The 19441-nt window shown below is 38.4% G+C and overlaps 1 protein-coding gene and 1 long non-coding RNA gene across 2 annotated transcripts in view; both read left to right on the plus strand.

Moving 5' to 3' along the window:
• Positions 1-3315, plus strand: part of ARSJ (arylsulfatase family member J) — a 75643-nt gene extending 72328 nt beyond the window's left edge. The window contains exon 2 of the mRNA XM_005681284.3: positions 1820-3315. Coding sequence (XP_005681341.3) covers positions 1820-3218 — 1399 coding nt within the window. The 3' untranslated portion in view covers positions 3219-3315. The remainder of the gene's footprint in view (positions 1-1819) is intronic.
• LOC108636202 overlaps positions 1-19441 on the plus strand; it is a 120998-nt gene that overhangs the window by 72432 nt on the left and 29125 nt on the right. Inside the window, exon 2 of the long non-coding RNA XR_001918168.1 lies at positions 9518-9601. This is a non-coding gene — a long non-coding RNA (uncharacterized LOC108636202). The remainder of the gene's footprint in view (positions 1-9517; positions 9602-19441) is intronic.

Below are 19441 nucleotides of genomic sequence, written 5' to 3' on the forward strand. Positions count from 1 at the left end.
TGTGCTTGCGGTCAGCATATAGTTAACTTCTTCCACCTGGTGGGGGATTTCAGAATCTACAAAATAGCTAAAAGATAAAGCTCAGAATATTGTTCATGGCCACTGAGGAGAAACTGAAGTTCTTTGACTTTGTTTAATGGCTAAGTTATTATTATTTTTTCATACTTGAATGTTTTCCTTTGTTTCTGCATTTTCTCACCTCTTTGATTAAATATATTCTTTGGAATTTGGGAAGCAGGAGAGGACATGGAAGTGTGGGAGTGGTAGGGAGGGGGAGCGTGGTCTGTCCTCAGAAGGCCCCATAGGATCCTTATTGTTATTTTTGAGTCACTAAGTCGTGTCTGACAGCATATCAGGGCCTTTTCCAGCAAATGGCCTCTTCACATCAGGTGGCCAAAGTATTGGAGTTTCAGCTTCAGCGCCAATCTTTCCAATGATATTCAGGGTTGATTTCCTTTAGGATTGACTGGTCTGATCTCTTTGCTGTCCAAGGCAATCTCAAGAGTCTTCCCCAGCACCACAGTTGGAAAGCATCAGTTCTCTGGCGCTCAGCCTTCTTGATGATCCAGCTCTCACATTCATACATGCCTACTAGAAAAAGCATAGCTTTGACTATATGGACCTTTGTTGGAAAAGTGATGTCTCTGCTTTCTAATACGCTGTCTGGGTTTGTCATAGCTTTCCTTTCAAGGAGCAAGCATGTTTTAATTTCATGGCTGCAGTCACTGTCCACAGTGATTTTGGAGCCCAAGAAAACAAAGTCTGTAACTGTTTCCATTGCTTCCCCATCTGTTAACCATGAAGTGATGGGACCAGATGCCATGATCTTAGATTACTGAATGTTGTGTATTAAGCCAGCTTATTTGCTTTCTTCTTTCACCCTCATCAAAAGGTTCTCAGTGCCTCTTTGCCTTCTGCCATTAGAATGGTATTATTTGTATATGAGATTGTTGATATTTCTCTCTGCAGTCTTGATTCCAGCTTCTAATTCATCCAGCCTGGCATTTTGCATGACGCACTCTGCACATACGTTACATAAGCAGGGTGACAAGCCTTGTCATACTACTTTCCCAATTTTGAACCAGTCCATTGTTCTATGTCCGTGTCTAATTGTTGCTTCTTGATCTGCACACAGGTTTCTTAAGAGACAGGTAAGAGGGTCTGGTATTCTCATCTCTTTAAGAATTTTCTACAGTTTGTTCTGATGCACACAATCAAAGGCTTTAGTGTAGTCAATGAAGCAGATTTTTTTCTGAAATTTTCTTGCTTCTTCTATGATCCAAAAGATGTTGGCAATTTAATCTCTGGTTCCTCTGCCTTTTTTAAATCCACCTTGTACATCTAGAAGTTCTCCATTCATGTACTGCTGAAGCCTAGTTTGAAAAATTTTGAGCATTGCCTTACTAGCATGTGAAATGAGCACAACTGTATGGTAGGATCCACAGAATCCTGCTTGGTTACAAACACTGAAATTTATATTCTTTCCTTGATCATGTTAGTTTGGTGCATCATATAATTAATTGAATGATTAAAGTTTATTCAAATTACTTCTGTTATAAGAACTTTAAAAAGACTTTGAAATAAGCAATGGAATCTTAGTTTCAAAAGTACTGATTTGAAGTGAAAATGCATTTCAGATGTTAAATGTGTAGCTAATTATGGCAGGACTTTTGGGTCAACAGGAGAAATACTGAATTGATCATATTTTATTTGGGGTAGCATTTATCTTCGTAGAAACATTATTTAATAGGAGAATCATTGTTTTCTGTGGAATCTCTCTTTTATCCTGCTCTGACACATTTTTTTACTCTTCTGTTAGGTATCAGATACACACCGGACTTCAACATTCTATCATCAGACCTACCCAGCCCAACTGCTTACCTCTGGACAATGCAACCCTACCTCAGAAGCTGAAGGAGGTTGGGTATTCAACACATATGGTTGGAAAATGGCACTTGGGTTTTTATAGAAAAGAATGCATGCCCACCAAGAGAGGATTCGATACCTTTTTTGGCTCCCTCTTGGGAAGTGGCGATTACTACACACACCACAAATGTGACAGTCCTGGGATGTGTGGCTATGACTTGTACGAAAATGACAGTGCTGCCTGGGACTATGACAACGGAGTGTACTCCACACAGATGTACACTCAGAGAGTGCAGCAAATCTTGGCTTCCCATGACCCCAGAAAGCCTGTATTTTTATACATTGCCTACCAAGCTGTGCACTCCCCACTGCAAGCCCCTGGCAGGTATTTCGAACACTACAGATCCATTGTCAACATAAACAGACGCAGGTATGCTGCCATGCTCTCCTGCTTAGACGAAGCAATTAATAATGTGACCCTGGCTCTAAAGATGTACGGTTTCTACAACAACAGCATTATCATATACTCTTCAGATAACGGGGGTCAGCCCACAGCAGGAGGAAGCAACTGGCCCCTGAGAGGTAGCAAAGGAACCTACTGGGAAGGGGGGATCCGGGCTGTTGGCTTCGTGCACAGCCCACTCCTGAAAAACAAGGGCACCGTGTGTAAGGAGCTCGTGCACATCACTGACTGGTACCCCACTCTGATTTCACTGGCTGAAGGGCAGATCGATGAGAACATTCAGCTGGATGGCTATGATGTCTGGGAGACCATAAGCGAAGGCCTTCGTTCTCCCCGTGTGGACATTTTGCACAACATTGACCCCATTTATACCAAGGCGAAAAACGGCTCTTGGGCTGCAGGCTACGGGATCTGGAACACTGCCATTCAGTCTGCTATCAGGGTGCAACACTGGAAACTGCTCACAGGGAACCCGGGATACAGCGACTGGGTGCCCCCTCAGTCTTTCAGCAACCTGGGGCCAAACCGTTGGCACAATGAGCGGGTTACCTTGTCAACGGGCAAAAGCGTGTGGCTGTTCAACATTACAGCTGACCCCTATGAGAGAGTGGACCTTTCCCACAGGTATCCCGGGATCGTAAAGCAGCTCCTCCGGAGGCTCTCCCAGTTCAACAAAACCGCAGTGCCTGTCAGGTACCCCCCCAAAGACCCCAGAAGTAACCCTCGGCTCAACGGAGGAGTCTGGGGGCCATGGTATAAAGAGGAAAGCAAGAAACAGAAGCCAAGCAAAAAGAAGGCTGAGAAAAAGCAGAAGAAAGGTAAGACGAAGAAGAAACAGAAGAAAGAGCGCTCGTTTCCAAACTGCCATTCAGGGATTTCTCGTGGATAAGTACACATTTTTTTCCTGTCTTCAGTTCAGTTCAGTTCAATCGCTTAGTCCTGTCTGACTCTTTGTGATCCCATGGACTGCAGCACACCAGGCTTCCCTGTCCATCACCAACTCCTGGTGCCTACTCAAACTCATGTCCATTGAGTTGGTGATGCCATCCAGCCATCTTATCCTCTGTCGTCCCCTTCTCCTCCTGCCTTCAATTTTGCCCAACATCAGGGTCTTTTCAAATGAGTCAGTTCTTTGCATCAGGTGGCCAAAGTATTGGAGTTTCAGCTTCAGCATCAGGCCTTCCAGTGAATATTCAGGACTGATTTCCTTTAGGATGGACTGGTTGGATCTCTTTGCTGTCCAAGGGATTCTCAAGAGTTCTATCCAACACCACAGTTGAAAAGCATCCATTCTTCAGCACTCAGCTTTCTTTATAGTCCCAACTCACATTCATCCATACATGACTACTGGAAAAACCATAGCTTTGACTAGACAGATCTTTGTTGGACCCGTTGGACTTTTGTTGGGTCTTTGTCATATTTTTCCTTTCTGGTTAAATTTAAATCAGTGCCAAGTTTTTCACCAGTTTCTAGGTGAACCAGCAAATTTGGCTCAATAGGATCCCTGCCATCAGCATTAGACAGTTTTCATATTGTGCCACTCCAGAGACTCCTGCCGGCTGGAAAACTTGTGCTCAGTGATAAAGGTGCTACTCTTGGGAGCCACGCTTGAAGCAGAGTGGAGATGTTTGTTTCTGTTGCTCCTTTATGAAAGGTGGTCAGTGATGAGTTCAATTGCCGTGCTTCCGTCAGTTGACCAAACACTATGTTTTAAATTATAACATTGAACTTTAACCAGCAACTGATGGACATGCTAATTTAATGGAAGTTACAGGGTAGCATGATTAAAAACCACCTTTGATAAGTCTAGTCAAAAGTTGCATCACCTCAAAGGCCTTGAAAAATGCTTTTTTCTTAGTGAATTTTTGTATTTCTATCACAGGTCACTTGGGTTTTTTATGAATTCTATTTCATACGTCATTTCCTTTCCTGTGAAAACAAGCTGTTTTTCTCACATATGAACAGCTTGCACCTCACTTTATCATGCATGAGGGGATGGCAAATAAGAATGTTTCAGCACACTGCCAAAACGTGAATGTAACTATTTTCTAAACACTTTAATAGAATGATGTTTCAACACAAAGTACATAATTTATTTTACAGAAAAAATATTAATTATTTTGTTTTCATAAAAAGTTATACAAATGAATTTTAATTATTTTATTTTATTTTCTATATACCATTAGAAGAATTTTATTTCATATTGTCAAGATTATCAAGCACTGTAATACTATAAATTAATAGTGTGTGAATTTGTAGAATATAAAAATCTAAAAGTGATAAACATCATTGTTCAACCATTATTGTGAATGTAAGAAGATGAATATATTCCTTACAAATTGCTTGGAAATTCAGTGTTTGTATAGAATTGAGAGACAACTTTATTGTTTCTATCATAAACACTTTATTTATGTATCTTAATTATTAAAATGACATGTTTTTTAGCACCAGAAAATTGTGTGGCTCTTCTGATTTAATGTCTCTAGAATTACATTGGGGCTTCCCTGGTGGCTCAGAGGTTAAAGCGTCTGCCTCTAATACAGGAGACCTGGGTTCGATCCCTGGGTCGGGAAGATAACAAACAAAAGTCTTTACAAATAGGCAGACGAAAGTATGATTTGCTAACAAACATAGTTACATAAAATGGATTTTGCAAATAGGCGGTGTTTACACCTGGCTACTGCATGGAGAAGATTATTCTCTTGTTAATAAATACGATTTATAATGACCTTACTCTTACACCAAGTGAACATGGTGGGAAGATACAAAGAAGTGAAAATATGGATCCCACCTAGAGGAGTTAAACATCTGGTTTGAAACTCACGCATGCAGGCATCATGAGGTGGGTTAAAGGAGCCCGATCTGTAATGAAGTGTATCAGGAGTGATCAGTGAGGACAAGTTGATGTGGTCCCTGTCAGCCCTGGAGTTGTCTTTAAGCTGCTTTCTCCTAATACTGCCTGTAAGTCTCAAAGTGTTTACACTCGAAAAATCTAGAGTTAGAACCATGATGTGTGATATTACAACTGTGATTAAAGAAATGTAAGCAAATTTTTTGTTTCTTGAGGTAACAATGGAATTTTACTCAGCCATAAAAAAATGAAGTAATGCCATTTGCAATAACATGGACAAACCTAGAGATTGTCATGCTGAGTGAAGTGCATTAGACAGAGAAAGAAAGTGCATTAGACAGAAAATATCCTATCATATTGCTTACAAATGGAATCTCAAAGCGTGGTACAGATGAACTTATTACAAAACAGAAATAGAGTCACAGATGTAGGAAAAAACTTAGGGTTACCAAGGGGGAAAGAGTGAGGGGAGGGGTAAATTGGAAGATTGGGATTGACAGATATACACTGCTGTGTATAAAATAGATAACCAATGAGGAACAGTGAGTGGAGGGAACTCTGCTCAATACTTTGTAATGACCTATATGGGGAAAAAGATCTAAAAAAGAACAGATAAATGTTTATGTATAATTAATTCACTTTGCTGTAGAGCAGAAAGTAACATAACTTTGTAAAACAATTGTACTCCAATAAAAATCAATTAAAAAAAAGAAATGTATGAGGTGATACTGTTGTTTTAATGTTGCTAAGTCATGTCTGACTCTTTGAGACCCCATGGACTGTAGCCCGCTAGGCTCCTCTGTCCATGGAATTTCCCAGGGAAGAATACTATAGTTTCTTGCCATTCCTTCTCCATGGGATCTTCCCGACCCAGGGATGGAACCTGTGCCTCTTGCAACTCCTACATTGGCAGGCAGATTCTTTACCACTGAGCTGCCTGGAAAGCCCCTGAGTTTGTTTGGTCAGTTCAGTTCAGTCACTCAATCGTGTCCAACTCTTTGTGATCCCATGGACTGCAGCACACCAGGCCTCCCTGTCCATCACCAACTCCTGGAGTTCACCCAAACTCATGTCCATTGAGTCGGTGATGCCATCCAACCATCTCATCCTCTGTTGTCCCCTTCTGCTCTCAATCTTTCCCAGCATCAGGGGCTTTTCAAATGAGTCAGCTCTTTGCATCAAGTGGCCAAAGTATCAGAGTTTTAGCTTCAGCATCAGTCCTTTCAGTGAATATTCAGGACTGATTTCCTTTAGGATGGACTGGTTGGATCTCCTTGCTGTCCAAGGGACTCTCAAGGGACTCTCAAGGTGGTATGGTAACATACTATTAAATGTGTTTATATCACAATTCAAAGGACAGCCTCTGACAGTGTATGGAAATCTATAAAAGAATTGATAGACTTACCAAAATTACTAAAATGGACAATAATACATCTTTTAAAATTTTTAATTTTTCATTACTAGAATATATATTTCCATTTCATTATGTAGAATAAAGTGCTATTTCTTGAGTTTGTGCTTTGTCAGCTGTATATTTAAATGAGTCTTGAAAATCAAAGGCATCCTGTCAGTGTTTTCCTTTCTTGGTGGGACATAAATTAATGAGTTGTCTTAAAATAGATGGTATCTTGTAACATCAAAGATAGAGTTACTATTACGTTCAAAAAGAGTTCTGAGAAAAAAACAAGTTTTGGAAATGTGATGTTAAACAAGGTTAAAGGGGTCAATTTATGCAGACTTTCTTACAGTTTTGAAAATCCTAGCTTGCCTTGTAAACCTCTAACAGAAGGCAATTTTTATATAATGTTTTCTAATTTACTTCACCATAAAACCCTTGTCTATAGCAACTTACACAGGACTAGGCAAAGTGTGAAACAGACTTTGGAAATGTCTAGTGTAAGCATAGAATCTTCTAGAAGTCCCGAGCAAGACATGAAGGAGCAAAGAGGCAAATTAGGATCATAAAAATTGCTCACATTTGAGCCCAGTGTGTATTATGCAATATGGTGGGATTTTAAATTCTCTGCAAATGACCATAACTTTCTGAATGGAGAATGACCCACAGTTTTCCACCTGGAAATGATTTCAAGGATGTTCACTCTTTTTTTAAACTAATTTTTGCTGGAACGTAGTTGCTTTAAGATGTGGTAGTTTCTACTGTACAGCAAAGTGAGTCATCCACACATAGACGTGTATCCCCTCCCTTTTGGACTTCCTGTTGGTTCAGATCGCCATAGTGTGCCAAATAGAATTCCCTGTGGGATACAGGATGTTTTCATTAGATCTATTTTAACATAGTATCAATAGTGTTTGCATGTCAATCCCAGTCCCCCAGTTCCTCCCGCTCTGCCTTTCCCCCTTGGTATCCATATATTTGTTCTTTATCATCTCTACCATTTTTCTGGATTCCACAAGTTCACTATTTTTAAGAGAGTACCCATCCCCTACACGTGACGCTGGGCAGGCTGTGATTTAGAAGTCTATGTCTTGCCCTTAAGAAACTAAAATCTAATATAATAGTCATGTATAAGTAATGAACAGAAATGTTTCCAAAATTCTTGAACAAATCACTAGGTGTTTCAAGATATCCAGGGAGAAAAATACTCTGCCCTTGACTTCTGTGCCGTAAGCATTAAAACTATGTTCATATGGGGCATTTATTTGCAGGTGTCATTTTCCTGAACTCTGATCCTCAGGTTGTATTTCTAGAGTTGCCTGTGGCTTTTCCAGTGTAAATGGCACCTCTTTAAAAACCTCTGATCCTTTTATTAGGATAACAAAGGAAACTCCTGGATTGAAATATAAGTATCCCCCTAGCTTTGTCAGACAATAAATGGTGAATGTGCCTTATGTGTCTTGTATAGGAAAGGATCAAAATCATTTTATTCAAATGAAAAAACAAAACTCTGTGTTGTTTCAATCATTGAAAGAATCCACACCAGGACTGTCAAGTCATGTTTCATTTACATACTTTTCTCTCACTTTTCCCTTTTAAAAAATCTTAATAATAGAAGAGAAGCTGTCCCTTTGATAGCTGAATGAGTAGATAGTACATTGTGGCATTTGATATTCCAAGGTACATGAATTTGGCATCAGGATTAGTTTCTTAAGCATTTTATTCCTAGGATTCTTGGGTACATACATTGTGAATTTGTCAGTAGCCATCAGAATGTGTGTTATAGGCAGGAATAAACTGGCTTGCTAAAAGTAGCAAGCAGAATTCTTGTGTCAGAAGTTAATAACTTCATTGTTTCCTTTTAGTGAAATCACTTACTAAAATTCATTCATGCAACAAGTTTTTATTAAATCCTACTGCCTGCTTGTTAGGCAGTAGTCTTGGTGCTTGAGATTCATCAGTGAACCAAATGGATAAAAATTCTTATTGCTTGTGCAGGTGACTGTCTAGCCCAGCAACACAGATAATAAATGATAAACATAAGTAATAAGTAAATTACATTCTACATAAAGTAGTGTGAAAAAGAAAGAGTAGATCAGGATGGGGGAGGAATTATTTAACACGGGGTGTATCCATCCATTTATTCAACACTTGGTAAGTGCCGCATCTAATGGTACACACTGGGATATGGTGGCAAGCAACACAGGGAAGAATCCCTGTCTTCAGGTAGTGTATGTCTGTTCTGGGAGACGCAGCCATCAGTCAAATAAACAAACACCTTCCTCTCCTCCACTCTCTCCCCCGACTTGCTCTTTCAGCATAGACTGACCACCCTTCAATATATTTCATACTTTACTCACATATTTTATTTCTTCTCTAGCTCCTCCCACTAGATTATAAGCTTCTTTAGAAAAGTAGTTGATGTCTACTCTCCATCTGTATGGCCAGTATATAAAACAATGCCTGGCTCCTAGTCAACATTCGATATAGATCTATTTTTTTGAGTGAATTGACAAAATAATTACCAAATAAACACTCGACTACATTGCTTGGGTTTCCACTTCCATTGTTGTGTAGGAATTTCACTGTTGAAAAACAGAACTAATCATCCCTAATACCATTCCTCACAATAATAGCAATGATGTAAAATGCAAAAGTGTCTGTCTAGCATTAGAGAAAACTAACTTGATATGGATAGTTACAGAAACAGAATGGTAAAACAAAAACCAAAAAATCACAAAAAGTTGAGAGTAAATTTTATCTTTATTATCTAACAGGGTAGAACATAATTATTGTGACCCTACTTTGAAAATAACAGAACACAGGAGTTTAAATGAGAGTTTTCAGAAAGGAGAAGTGGAGACTTAAATTATGAATAATTTTTGTAGCAAGCCATAAAAGAGGAAATATAAATGGCAAATAAACCTTTGTTTCTTCATAGAATTATGAAGCAAAATGGACTATATCCTTGGGTATCTTAAGAAACTCTCCAGTTTGGCAGAGGAAGAATTGTGCTTCTTTAAAGGTAGGTTTTTCTGAAGTATTTTATTGGTTGTAGCCTCTCTGTGGAGTCCATTGATTGACTGATTAGATATGACAATATGAAACACAGGACAGCCAGTGTTGTCCTTGGGAATTAGGCAAACTTGAACACATTTGCTTACCTTTCCATGTTATATCTATGATTAGAAATTTCCTTCCCCTTGCAAAATTGCTACAATCCCATACTATTCTTTTTCAACTGGGTTATGCAACTTTCTATAAAATCAATCTTAACAACTGAAAAGGTGTAAGAAAATAACAAATGCTCATTTAAAATATCTATATATTCACTCTTTGCAGAAATCCTTTAGATATTAATCCTTTAGCCTTCTCTACTTTTGAAAGTGTCAGTCGCTTAGTGGTTTCTGACTCTGCAGCCCCATGAACCATACCCACCAGGCTCCTCTATCCATGGAATTCTCCAAGCAAGAATACTGGAGTGGGTTGCCATTCCCTTTTCCAGGGTATCTTCCTGACCCAGGGATTGAACCCCGGTCTCCCACACTGCAGGGCAGATTCTTTACCGTCTGAGCCACGAGGGAAGCCTATAGTATCTTATCTAACGAACCAAATAGAAATCAAATTTATCTTTCAGAATAAACATCCAAAAACAATTTTCGACATGACATATTAATTTCTCTGGAAACAATACTTTAAGACTTAAAGTCTCTTCCGCCTTAAGAGTTGTGAATGACTGGGGAGTAATTTCAATTGAACATCTAAATTCTAAAAAACTGTGGGAAAGAATGTTTTTATAACCAAGGTTAAAAAAGTAAAGCAAAACTTGAATTTTACTTAATTATCTGAAACTATATTCTTGTGTCACCACCACCAGAAATTCCAGGGGCTTCTTTTCAGCAAAAAGGATGGCAAAACTCATTAGTCATAGAGTCATTTTGTCTCTAATATGTGTCCCACTAACATCCCTCTATTTTAAGGTTTTCCTGATTGGAATAATCAATCCTCTTTAGCACCTAGAAGGTAGGGAATTATCTCATATAACACCCACATTATCTATGACTCGTTCAGACTTAACAGCAACAAAATGTAGCCGTTCAGACCAGGTCGTCCCAAAACATGCCTCATTGGAATGTTAGCTATTTTGACTTAAAGCCACTTTAAAAGCAGCAGATCAAGCAGGACACTTTGATCTTCCTTTTTCTTCTGGAAAGGAGGAGACAAAAATCGCAGGTGAAAGGCACCTTCTCTGTATCAGGAGGAAAAAAGACATCACCAGAGATGGGAAGTTAAGGCTGAGAGAAATCTGTACCAGTGAGCTTGTTAAACTAACCCTCATCTTCCTCGTCACATTTCCAGAAATCACTGCACTGGCTCAAACCCCTTGGCCTTGTCACGTCTTCACAGTTTACCATCCTTTGTCCAACCCAAGCCATAAGCTCTAATTGCTTCTCCTGGGAAGCTGCCCATGTATATGTAAAAATAAAATATAATCTTTTTATTAAATTTGTTTTTCTCTTCTTCAATTTTTGTTCAGAGCTGTATGAGTTAACTTAGCATTTCAAAGGTCACAGTCACAGGTGTCACGAAGCTATGATCTCCCTGCAGGGAGGAGTTTGCAGTGACTGTAGGTGGGGAGGATGAGTGGAGAGGTTCTTCCCTCCTTTTTTCCCTGGACTCGGTGCTTGTGCACTTCCCAGCACCTGGACTGTGGCTGGACTGTTTCTTCCTGTCCTTTCACATAGAACCGTGGCTCCACATGTCACATTCTTGCTACTTTTATTTCCATCTCTGAGTCCCACACCTTTTCCTGCCCTAGAACTAGGCACATAGATGCCTGTGTACAAAAGACTGTTATTTGAATCCATCCCATCCTGAAGTTTCCTGGCATAAAGGGATGCATGTGTAGAGCTACCAGCCAGTTGCTGTTGATTAGTCACTAAATCATGCCTGACTGTTTGCAACCCCGTGGATTGTAGCCTTCCAGGCTTCTCCATCCATGGGATTTTTCAGGCAAGAATACTGGAGTGGCCTGCCATCTCCAGAGGATCTTCCTGACTCAGGGATCAACCCTGCATCTCCTGCATTGGCAGGCGGATTCTTTACTGCTGAGCCACCTGGGAAGCTCTCCCTTGCCTGGAAGAGAGAGTGAAATCCAAAAGCACCATTTAGACCATTTGTTTCAATCCTACCTCCCAGGCCTTGGGCAGCAAATGTCTTTCAGTCCTTTCAACCTGTCAGCTACTGGTTTCTGTGACCTTCTCTCAAATCCTGTCAGCCTATGGGGATCTCCTCTGTCTCTCCCAGCAAATCATGTTTCAAACAGGAACCCATCCTTGTCAGCAAAACTGATACATTTTTACTTCCTATATTTCTTCATTGTTATCCAGAAAGCAACCATGAAGCTTCCAGAGCAGAGATCGGTCATCATTTTCATTACTGACTATAGTGACTGCACCAGTTACCCTGCCTCAGGTTACCAGATTCTGTGTCTCACAAACTGCAGTTCTTAATGTTGCTAAACCTGGACTTGGGTCCACTCATCATAAATGCAGCAAAGCCAACCTTCTGACACTGGGTTGTGGTAAAGAAAAGTATAGCTTATTTGTAGGGCCCCAAAGTTATATGCAGAGTACATCATGAGAAACGCTGGGCTGGAAGAAGCACAAGCTGGACTCAAGATTGCCAGGAGAAATATCAATAACCTCAGATATGCAGATGACACCACCCTTATGGCAGAAAGTGAAGAGGAACTAAAAAGCCTCTTGATGAAAGTGAAAGAGGAGAGTGAAAAGAGTTGGCTTAAAGCTCAACATTCAGAAAACTAAGATCATGGCATCCGGTCCCATCACTTCATGGGAAATAGATGGGGGAACAGTGGAAACAATGTCACACTTAATTTTGGGGTGCTCCAAAATCACTGCAGATGGTGACTGCAACCATGAAATTAAAAGATGTTTATTCCTTGGAAGGAAAGTTATGACCAACCTAGATAGCATATTGAAAAGCAGAGACATTACTTTGCCAACAAAGGTCCATCTAGTCAAGGCTATGGTTTTTCCAGTAGTCATGTATGGATGTGAGAGTTGGACTGTGAAGAAAGCTGAGTGCCGAAGAATTGATGCTTTTGAACTGTGGTGTTGGAAAAGACTCTTGAGAGTCCCTTGGACTGCAAGGAGATCCAACCAGTCCATCCTAAAGGAGATCAGTCCTGGGTGTTCTTTGGAAGGAGTGATGCTAAAGCTGAAACTCCAGTACTTTGGCCACCTCATGCGAAGAGTTGACTCATTGGAAAAGACACTGATGCTGGGAGGGATTGGGGGCAGGAGGAGAAGGGGACGACAGAGAGTGAGATGGCTGGATGGCATCACCGACTCGCTCGACATGAGTCTGAGTGAACTCCGGGAGTTGGTGATGGACAGGGAGGCCTGGAGTGCTGCAATTCATGGGGTTGCAAAGAGTGGGACACGACTAAGCGACTGAACTGAACTGCACTGAACTGAAGCAAGGAAAATGGGCAGTTCATGCTCAAAAGACCCAAACTCCCCACAGTGGTTTTCAGGGGAGGGTTTTCAAAGGCAGTATGAGGGGGAGCTATGGGGTGCCTAATCACCTTGTGCTTGATTTCTAGGATTAGTTGACATCAAGGTGAAATTTCTAGCATCGTCAGTCTTCTGGCTTTAACTGAACCAAATCTACGTGATTTTGGTCAGCAGTTTTCATCTGGTGGGGATCTGGTTTCTGTAAAGACAGCTTAGGAATGTGTGTCAGACCTTTATCTGTATCTCTGAGGGAAGTGGGAGTTTGGTAACTCTGGGATGGGGCTGATTTATAGTCCTACTTGTTACCAGTTCCCCAGCCCAACAGCTATTCTTTGTTTCTACATGTTTACATTCCTAATTATTGACTCTTGAACCAGCTTTTGAGACTCAGGGGAGGCCCAGAGACACTAAAGCAAAAGTTGTTTACTTCAAAAGATGGGGACTTAGGGGATTGTATACAATTTGGTTAGGACCCCAAATAAACCCTTTCCTTATCTGCAGCTTCTTGCATTATTTTGTTTTGGTTGACAGTAGGAGTGTCTACTATGCACTTATCCCGTGATGCAGCAACTCCACCCCCGGATATTTACCCCAAGCTAGTGATCAAACCAATACATACCTGGCATACCTGGCAAAGTGTTTTGAACACTGTAGTATTTACTTAACATTGAACACAAAATAAAAAAGGCCTAATATAATCATTTGTTATTTTAATCATTTTTCTGCCATGTTAACCAACACGTGGAAATTAGTGGAACCTAAATAAACATCTTACCTGTTACATATTACTGAGGGCTGCCACCAAGTGTTAGGCCAACAAGTTTCCTTCAACTAGTTGAAGTCATATGTAACTAATTTTTAGTTATTTGAGTCAAATCCTTTAAAACTGGGGCTTTCCTGGTGGCTCAGATGGTAAAGAATCTGCCTGCAATGCAAGAGACCTGGGTTTGATCCCTGGGTCAGGAAGATTTCCCCCTGGAGAAGGAAAGTGACACAATGTGAATGATTTATTGAATGCTGAAAGTGTTCGTCATTCAGTCGTGTCCGACTCTTTGCAACCCTATGGACTGTAGCCCACCAGGCTCCTCTGTCCATGGCATTCTCCAGGCAAGAATACTGGAGTGGGTAGCCATTCCCTTCTCCAGAGGATCTTGCCAACCCAGCAACTGAACCCAGGTCTCCCGCATTGCTGGCAGATTCTTTACTTTATATTCAATGGTAACTACAATTAAATCTGTATATACATTTCACTCACAATTGATCCATGTCTAATCATCATGATTAAAATTCAATTCTGACCGAAATTGCTAATAAATATAAATGGAAATTAAAAGGCATGCAGATGTGCATATATGACTTTCTAATTGTAGGATGCACTGCTTAGGAAATGAGAATACGCCTCAGCTCTCTCCATGTCACTATCTCTGCAGTGACTACCCTTTTGTTTCTCTGCCCTGCCCCGCTCCACCACTGCCTCTTTTCTTGTGCCCATTTGTCTGTCTCCTATTTCCCTTAGGCTCTCGTCTTTCTCATACTTTCCTAACCTTACCCACCTTTCAATAAATATAATATATTTAATATCTCTAAAAAACTAAACAAACCCACTTGTTGAAATTTAATGTTAACTTCTGTTAGTTCTGAGCACCTATCTTTAAAGAAAGTCTTTGAGCAAACTTCCATGTTTAGGATAATCTATTCCAAATTGCCATTTATGTTCCAACCTAATCTGAGAGTGAACAAGACTACTGATTGAAATTTGTATTTTTACCTACAATCAAGGTAGTGATAATATCTCAACAAAGATAACTTTATTTGCTAGTACCAGATTCACAACTATTTTTGTGTGTGGATTTCTATATTTAATTATAATCGTATAATATTTGCTTGAATTATGGTTCCAGAACTAATTACAGCTATTACTGGCCATTAAATGAGGAAATGTGTTTGCAGCTCAAAAATTTGTCTTGTATTTCCTAGTGGAAAAGGGCATATGCTGACAGTTATATAAAATTATAACTAATTTTAAGTGGATTCATATTATTACCCTGCATAATAAAACAATAAGCAAGTCTCTGCTTTATAGATTATGAATTGTTAAATATTTGTATTATTTCTGCTTGCCTAAATTGCCAGTATTTTTATATTTATGTTCAATTTTGTAAGTAAAATTAATGTAAGATTTAAATAGTTATGAACAAAAAGATGAATTACCATTTTTCCATTAAATTGCATTAATTCTTTCCATCATGAAGTAGTTTATTAAATTATCTCCTATTCACTTTCAGAATTGATGCATTTGTCAATTACCTAACAGGTTGTGTTAAAGTATAATTTCAGTAGAATATATTTTGAATTATTCTAAATTGTGACTGACACAATTTAAACAATTAACACAGTCTAAATTATGACTAACAATTTTAAAGAAACTGTAACTATTTCATGAATTACCTAATCCTACCTCTAAATTTCACCTAACCCTTCCTATTAAAAATGAAGTTATAGTTTCAATAAATTTCATATTATTAATACACTGTAGTCCTCCTTTTCCCTCTAAACATCATTTGAATATTTTTTCTACCATGAATTATTTTGTTTCCTTTAAAATTCTAAATAAATGTTGGATTTTTTGTCAATATGGAAATATTCTAATTTCCTTATAATTCATACTAATTTACTTCATAATTTATTTGCTCTTTATATTGTCTTTCTCTTTTGACATTTGTCTTTAAAATGTCTTTTTAAAAAAAAAAATAAAATAAAATAAAAAAAAATAAAATGTCTTTTTAAGCTGCCAGTCACTGATCTGAACCATTTCTTTAGTTGATTTTGATGTTGTCCATGCTCATGAAATACTGCCAAGTAAATCCTTGAAAATTTTCCTTATCATTACTTGTCTTTTCTCTTACACTAAAAAAAAAAAAATTGTGTACTATTTCCATGCAAGATATAAATTTCTGATATCTGACTTCTAAAGTGTATTATCTCACTTCAAGAAGTGAAGAAACTTGAACAAATAGATTTCAGCTATTGTTCAAGTGTTTTATCATTTTATCTTACATATGTTCTACTGACATTCTTACTATTATTATTTAATATCTTTTTTAAAAACTTTGATGTATCCTTCAAGATTTGAGTAAATCTTGCCACGCTAAAACCCTTCACCTAGTTCTCACATTCACAATAAGTGTCATCTTAGAAATTCTCCAGGAATCAAAAATTTAACCAGTGTTACTGAATGAACTTTCTATAATTGTGTGTGAAAGAGAGGAAATGCCTATTTCACAAAAACACTAATAACTTCACTTTATTTATTTTACCGCCTTTCTCTGAATCAGAAACCCAATCCTGATGCATAAGTAGAAGAAAAGTAGTTATCTGGAAGCTTCACGTTACTGATATATATATATCCTCTAGAGAGAAAAAAACAAGAAACACAAAAGTTTTATTACTCAGATCCAGGTCTTTAATTTTGTTTTGTTTTGTTTTGTTTTGTTTTTTTTTTTCAAGATGAGAAACATGAGAAGTCTGTAGGAAAACTGTGTTCTCTTAGACCATTTGGACAGGGCATACATTCTTATTCATTAGAGCTGCTAACAGAAAAAGGATTACTAGGAGGCATATCATTGGTAAACATATTATGAGAGGCAGTTTAAACTCACTGGAGCTCATGACTAGATTAAAATGTTTTTCAAACTGCGTACATAGGACTAACAGACTGAAATAACTGACAAGAAAATTTTGGCTCAATATAAGCAAGGACTTTCTAGCATTTCATGCTGCTGGCAGTGCAACGTGGTAGACTCAAGAAACACTGTGTTTCTGTTATAAAAATAAATCTAACAGAAGTGAAACACTACATGTGAGGGGTATATCCAGACCTGGTGTGTTAATCGGAGCCAGGAGAGTCACCCAGAGCCCAGACTGCTGCAGTGGTTTGGGTCCAAAACCACCTTACACAGACTGCCAGAAAAATGACCTCCCATAGTTTCCCAGTCCAAATTCCCTTCCCAGGAGTGATTGTAATGAAGAGAGTATGTGTGTACATTATTTATTTTTCCTGACTTCAACTGAAATCAGGAAAAAAATTTTAAAAAAGAAAAAGAGGTTTGTGCCATCCTCAGAAGCTTGTGAGCATACAACTTCTCACTCTGGGATATCATTCAAATCTTCAGTCTCATGACTTCATCTTGAGTTGATGGCGTACACCCATTCTAAACTCATTTCCAAACCTATGTCCAAGAAAGATAGGGCCACCTCTATTTGTAATTTACTTCATGTTCATGTGGTTTTCTCATTATAATGTCTTCACATAAGAAGGCACACCTGTTGCCAAGGCAACCTAAAAGCACAATTTTTTTTCCTTAAAACCTACACCACCTGGACAAATTCCCTCGGTATTCTTGGTTGGCCTCACTTTTGTGCTATTAAAATGCAAGCATTCTGCAGTTTCCTCATTATTTTTCCTGTTTTTTACAGTCTTGTTGATCTATACTCTTTTCTTTTGATTCACTGATATTTTATTTTTATTGACTAGTTTGAATGCATTTCCCCACTTTGAAAGCATGCTAGTTTTCCCATCTTTTGCATATGTCTGTGTCAAAATTTTTATCTTCATTAAAAAATAAAGAGGGATCAACTTTTGTATTTTAAAAGCCTATAGTTAATAAAATCTTCAGTGTATGTTTCAAGGAATGAAGGTTAATACATTGCATTTTTGTACAAGCAGTGGAACCATGTATGAGCATTACAACCACTTTTTAACTTGTGCCATTTTTATTTCATCACAGAATCATATCTCCTTTAACTTGCTTAACATGCTCAAATCATCTGTAATCATTTATTTCCCTTTCGACATTAAAATTGAAATCCTGGCCCCTGGAAGCCCTCTCACAAACTAACCTCTTGTCTTTTTCCATACTACCTCAGATATTTCTGAAAGCATCTTAGTGTTTCCTACTGTTCATGGGGCTCTCAAGGCAAGATTACAGAAGTGGTTTGCCATTCCCTTCTCTAGTGGACCATGTATTGTCAGAACTCTCCACCATGACCCATCCATCTTGGGTGGCCCTAAACAACAATGGCTCGTAGTTTCGTTGAGTTAGACAAGGCTGTGATCCATGTGATCAGTTTGGTTTGATGGACATGAGTTTGAGCAAGCTCTAGGAGTTGGTGATGGACAGGGAAGCCTGGGGTGCTGCAGTTCATGGGATCACAAAGAGTCAGACACGACTGAGCAACTGAACTGACTGAACTGATCTTAGTGTTTGATATCATTTAAGGTATGTCAAGCCTATTCTTATTTTTCCAATCCTAAGAAGTAGAATCATCTATGTTTCAGGAAGTTCTGGATTACATGTAGAGGCAAATAATAATAGTAATACTGATACAGTAATACTGAAACAGTAATACTGATACTAAATCATACATTAGACTATCCCATGTGACTACAAGAGGCAAGAAGTGACACCAGAGGACCCAAGAAGTGTCTGCTTGCTTCATTAACACATATCGAACATTAAAAAGTATGTCCACAAATAACATAGTGAAGCATAATATTTTAGCTTATTCAAAATTATGAAAATGTTAAAAGGGCAAACATAGATTACAAAAGTGAAACTTTATAACAGTGTTTTTCTTAGCATGTTGAAACAAATCATATGCAGCAGTAGAATTTCTCAAAAAGAAGAGACGATCAGAAACAATAGTTCTTGTCAATAAAATGTCCTGCCCTTTCCTCTAATATATTCAAGACTGAAGAATGCATCTTAAGGAACTTTAAAGTTAGTTCTTTGCTATAATGATAGGACTTCTTAATTGGTAGCTTGGGAAAGAGGTCAGAGGACCTATTTTTTTCTTATGCATCTTAGCCAGTTAATTACTATAAAAAATCAGTAAATGAAGGAGCCATTTCATATATGTTTGTTTTGAATAATTGGAAGACATTTCCAAAATGAAGTTCTTATAGTATATCCTAAAGATATATTTCTTCCATAAAATGGAATTTTTAAAAAATATTTCTTTTTCCTTGAAGTGTGGCTTTGTGGATTTATGAAAAATATTGTTCTTTATTTTAACTGAATATGGAAATGATAGGGAAAGACCAATCATTGCCAAATTTCATTTAGCCAGCAGTCATTCATATCATGCAGATGTGTGTGATCAAGTCTCCTTAGAGAGCTTAATGTTGCATCAGAAGGCGAGAGTCAGCTTAGCTATGTTTCCAAGATCTGTCATTTTTCCTAATTGTATCAACTACAAATGTGCTAAATTCATTTATAGATATATACTGAGCATCACATCAAAATCAAACTTCATTCATCACA

This window comes from Capra hircus, chromosome 6, assembly GCF_001704415.2.
Source record: "Capra hircus breed San Clemente chromosome 6, ASM170441v1, whole genome shotgun sequence".
Classification (NCBI taxonomy): domain Eukaryota; kingdom Metazoa; phylum Chordata; class Mammalia; order Artiodactyla; family Bovidae; genus Capra; species Capra hircus.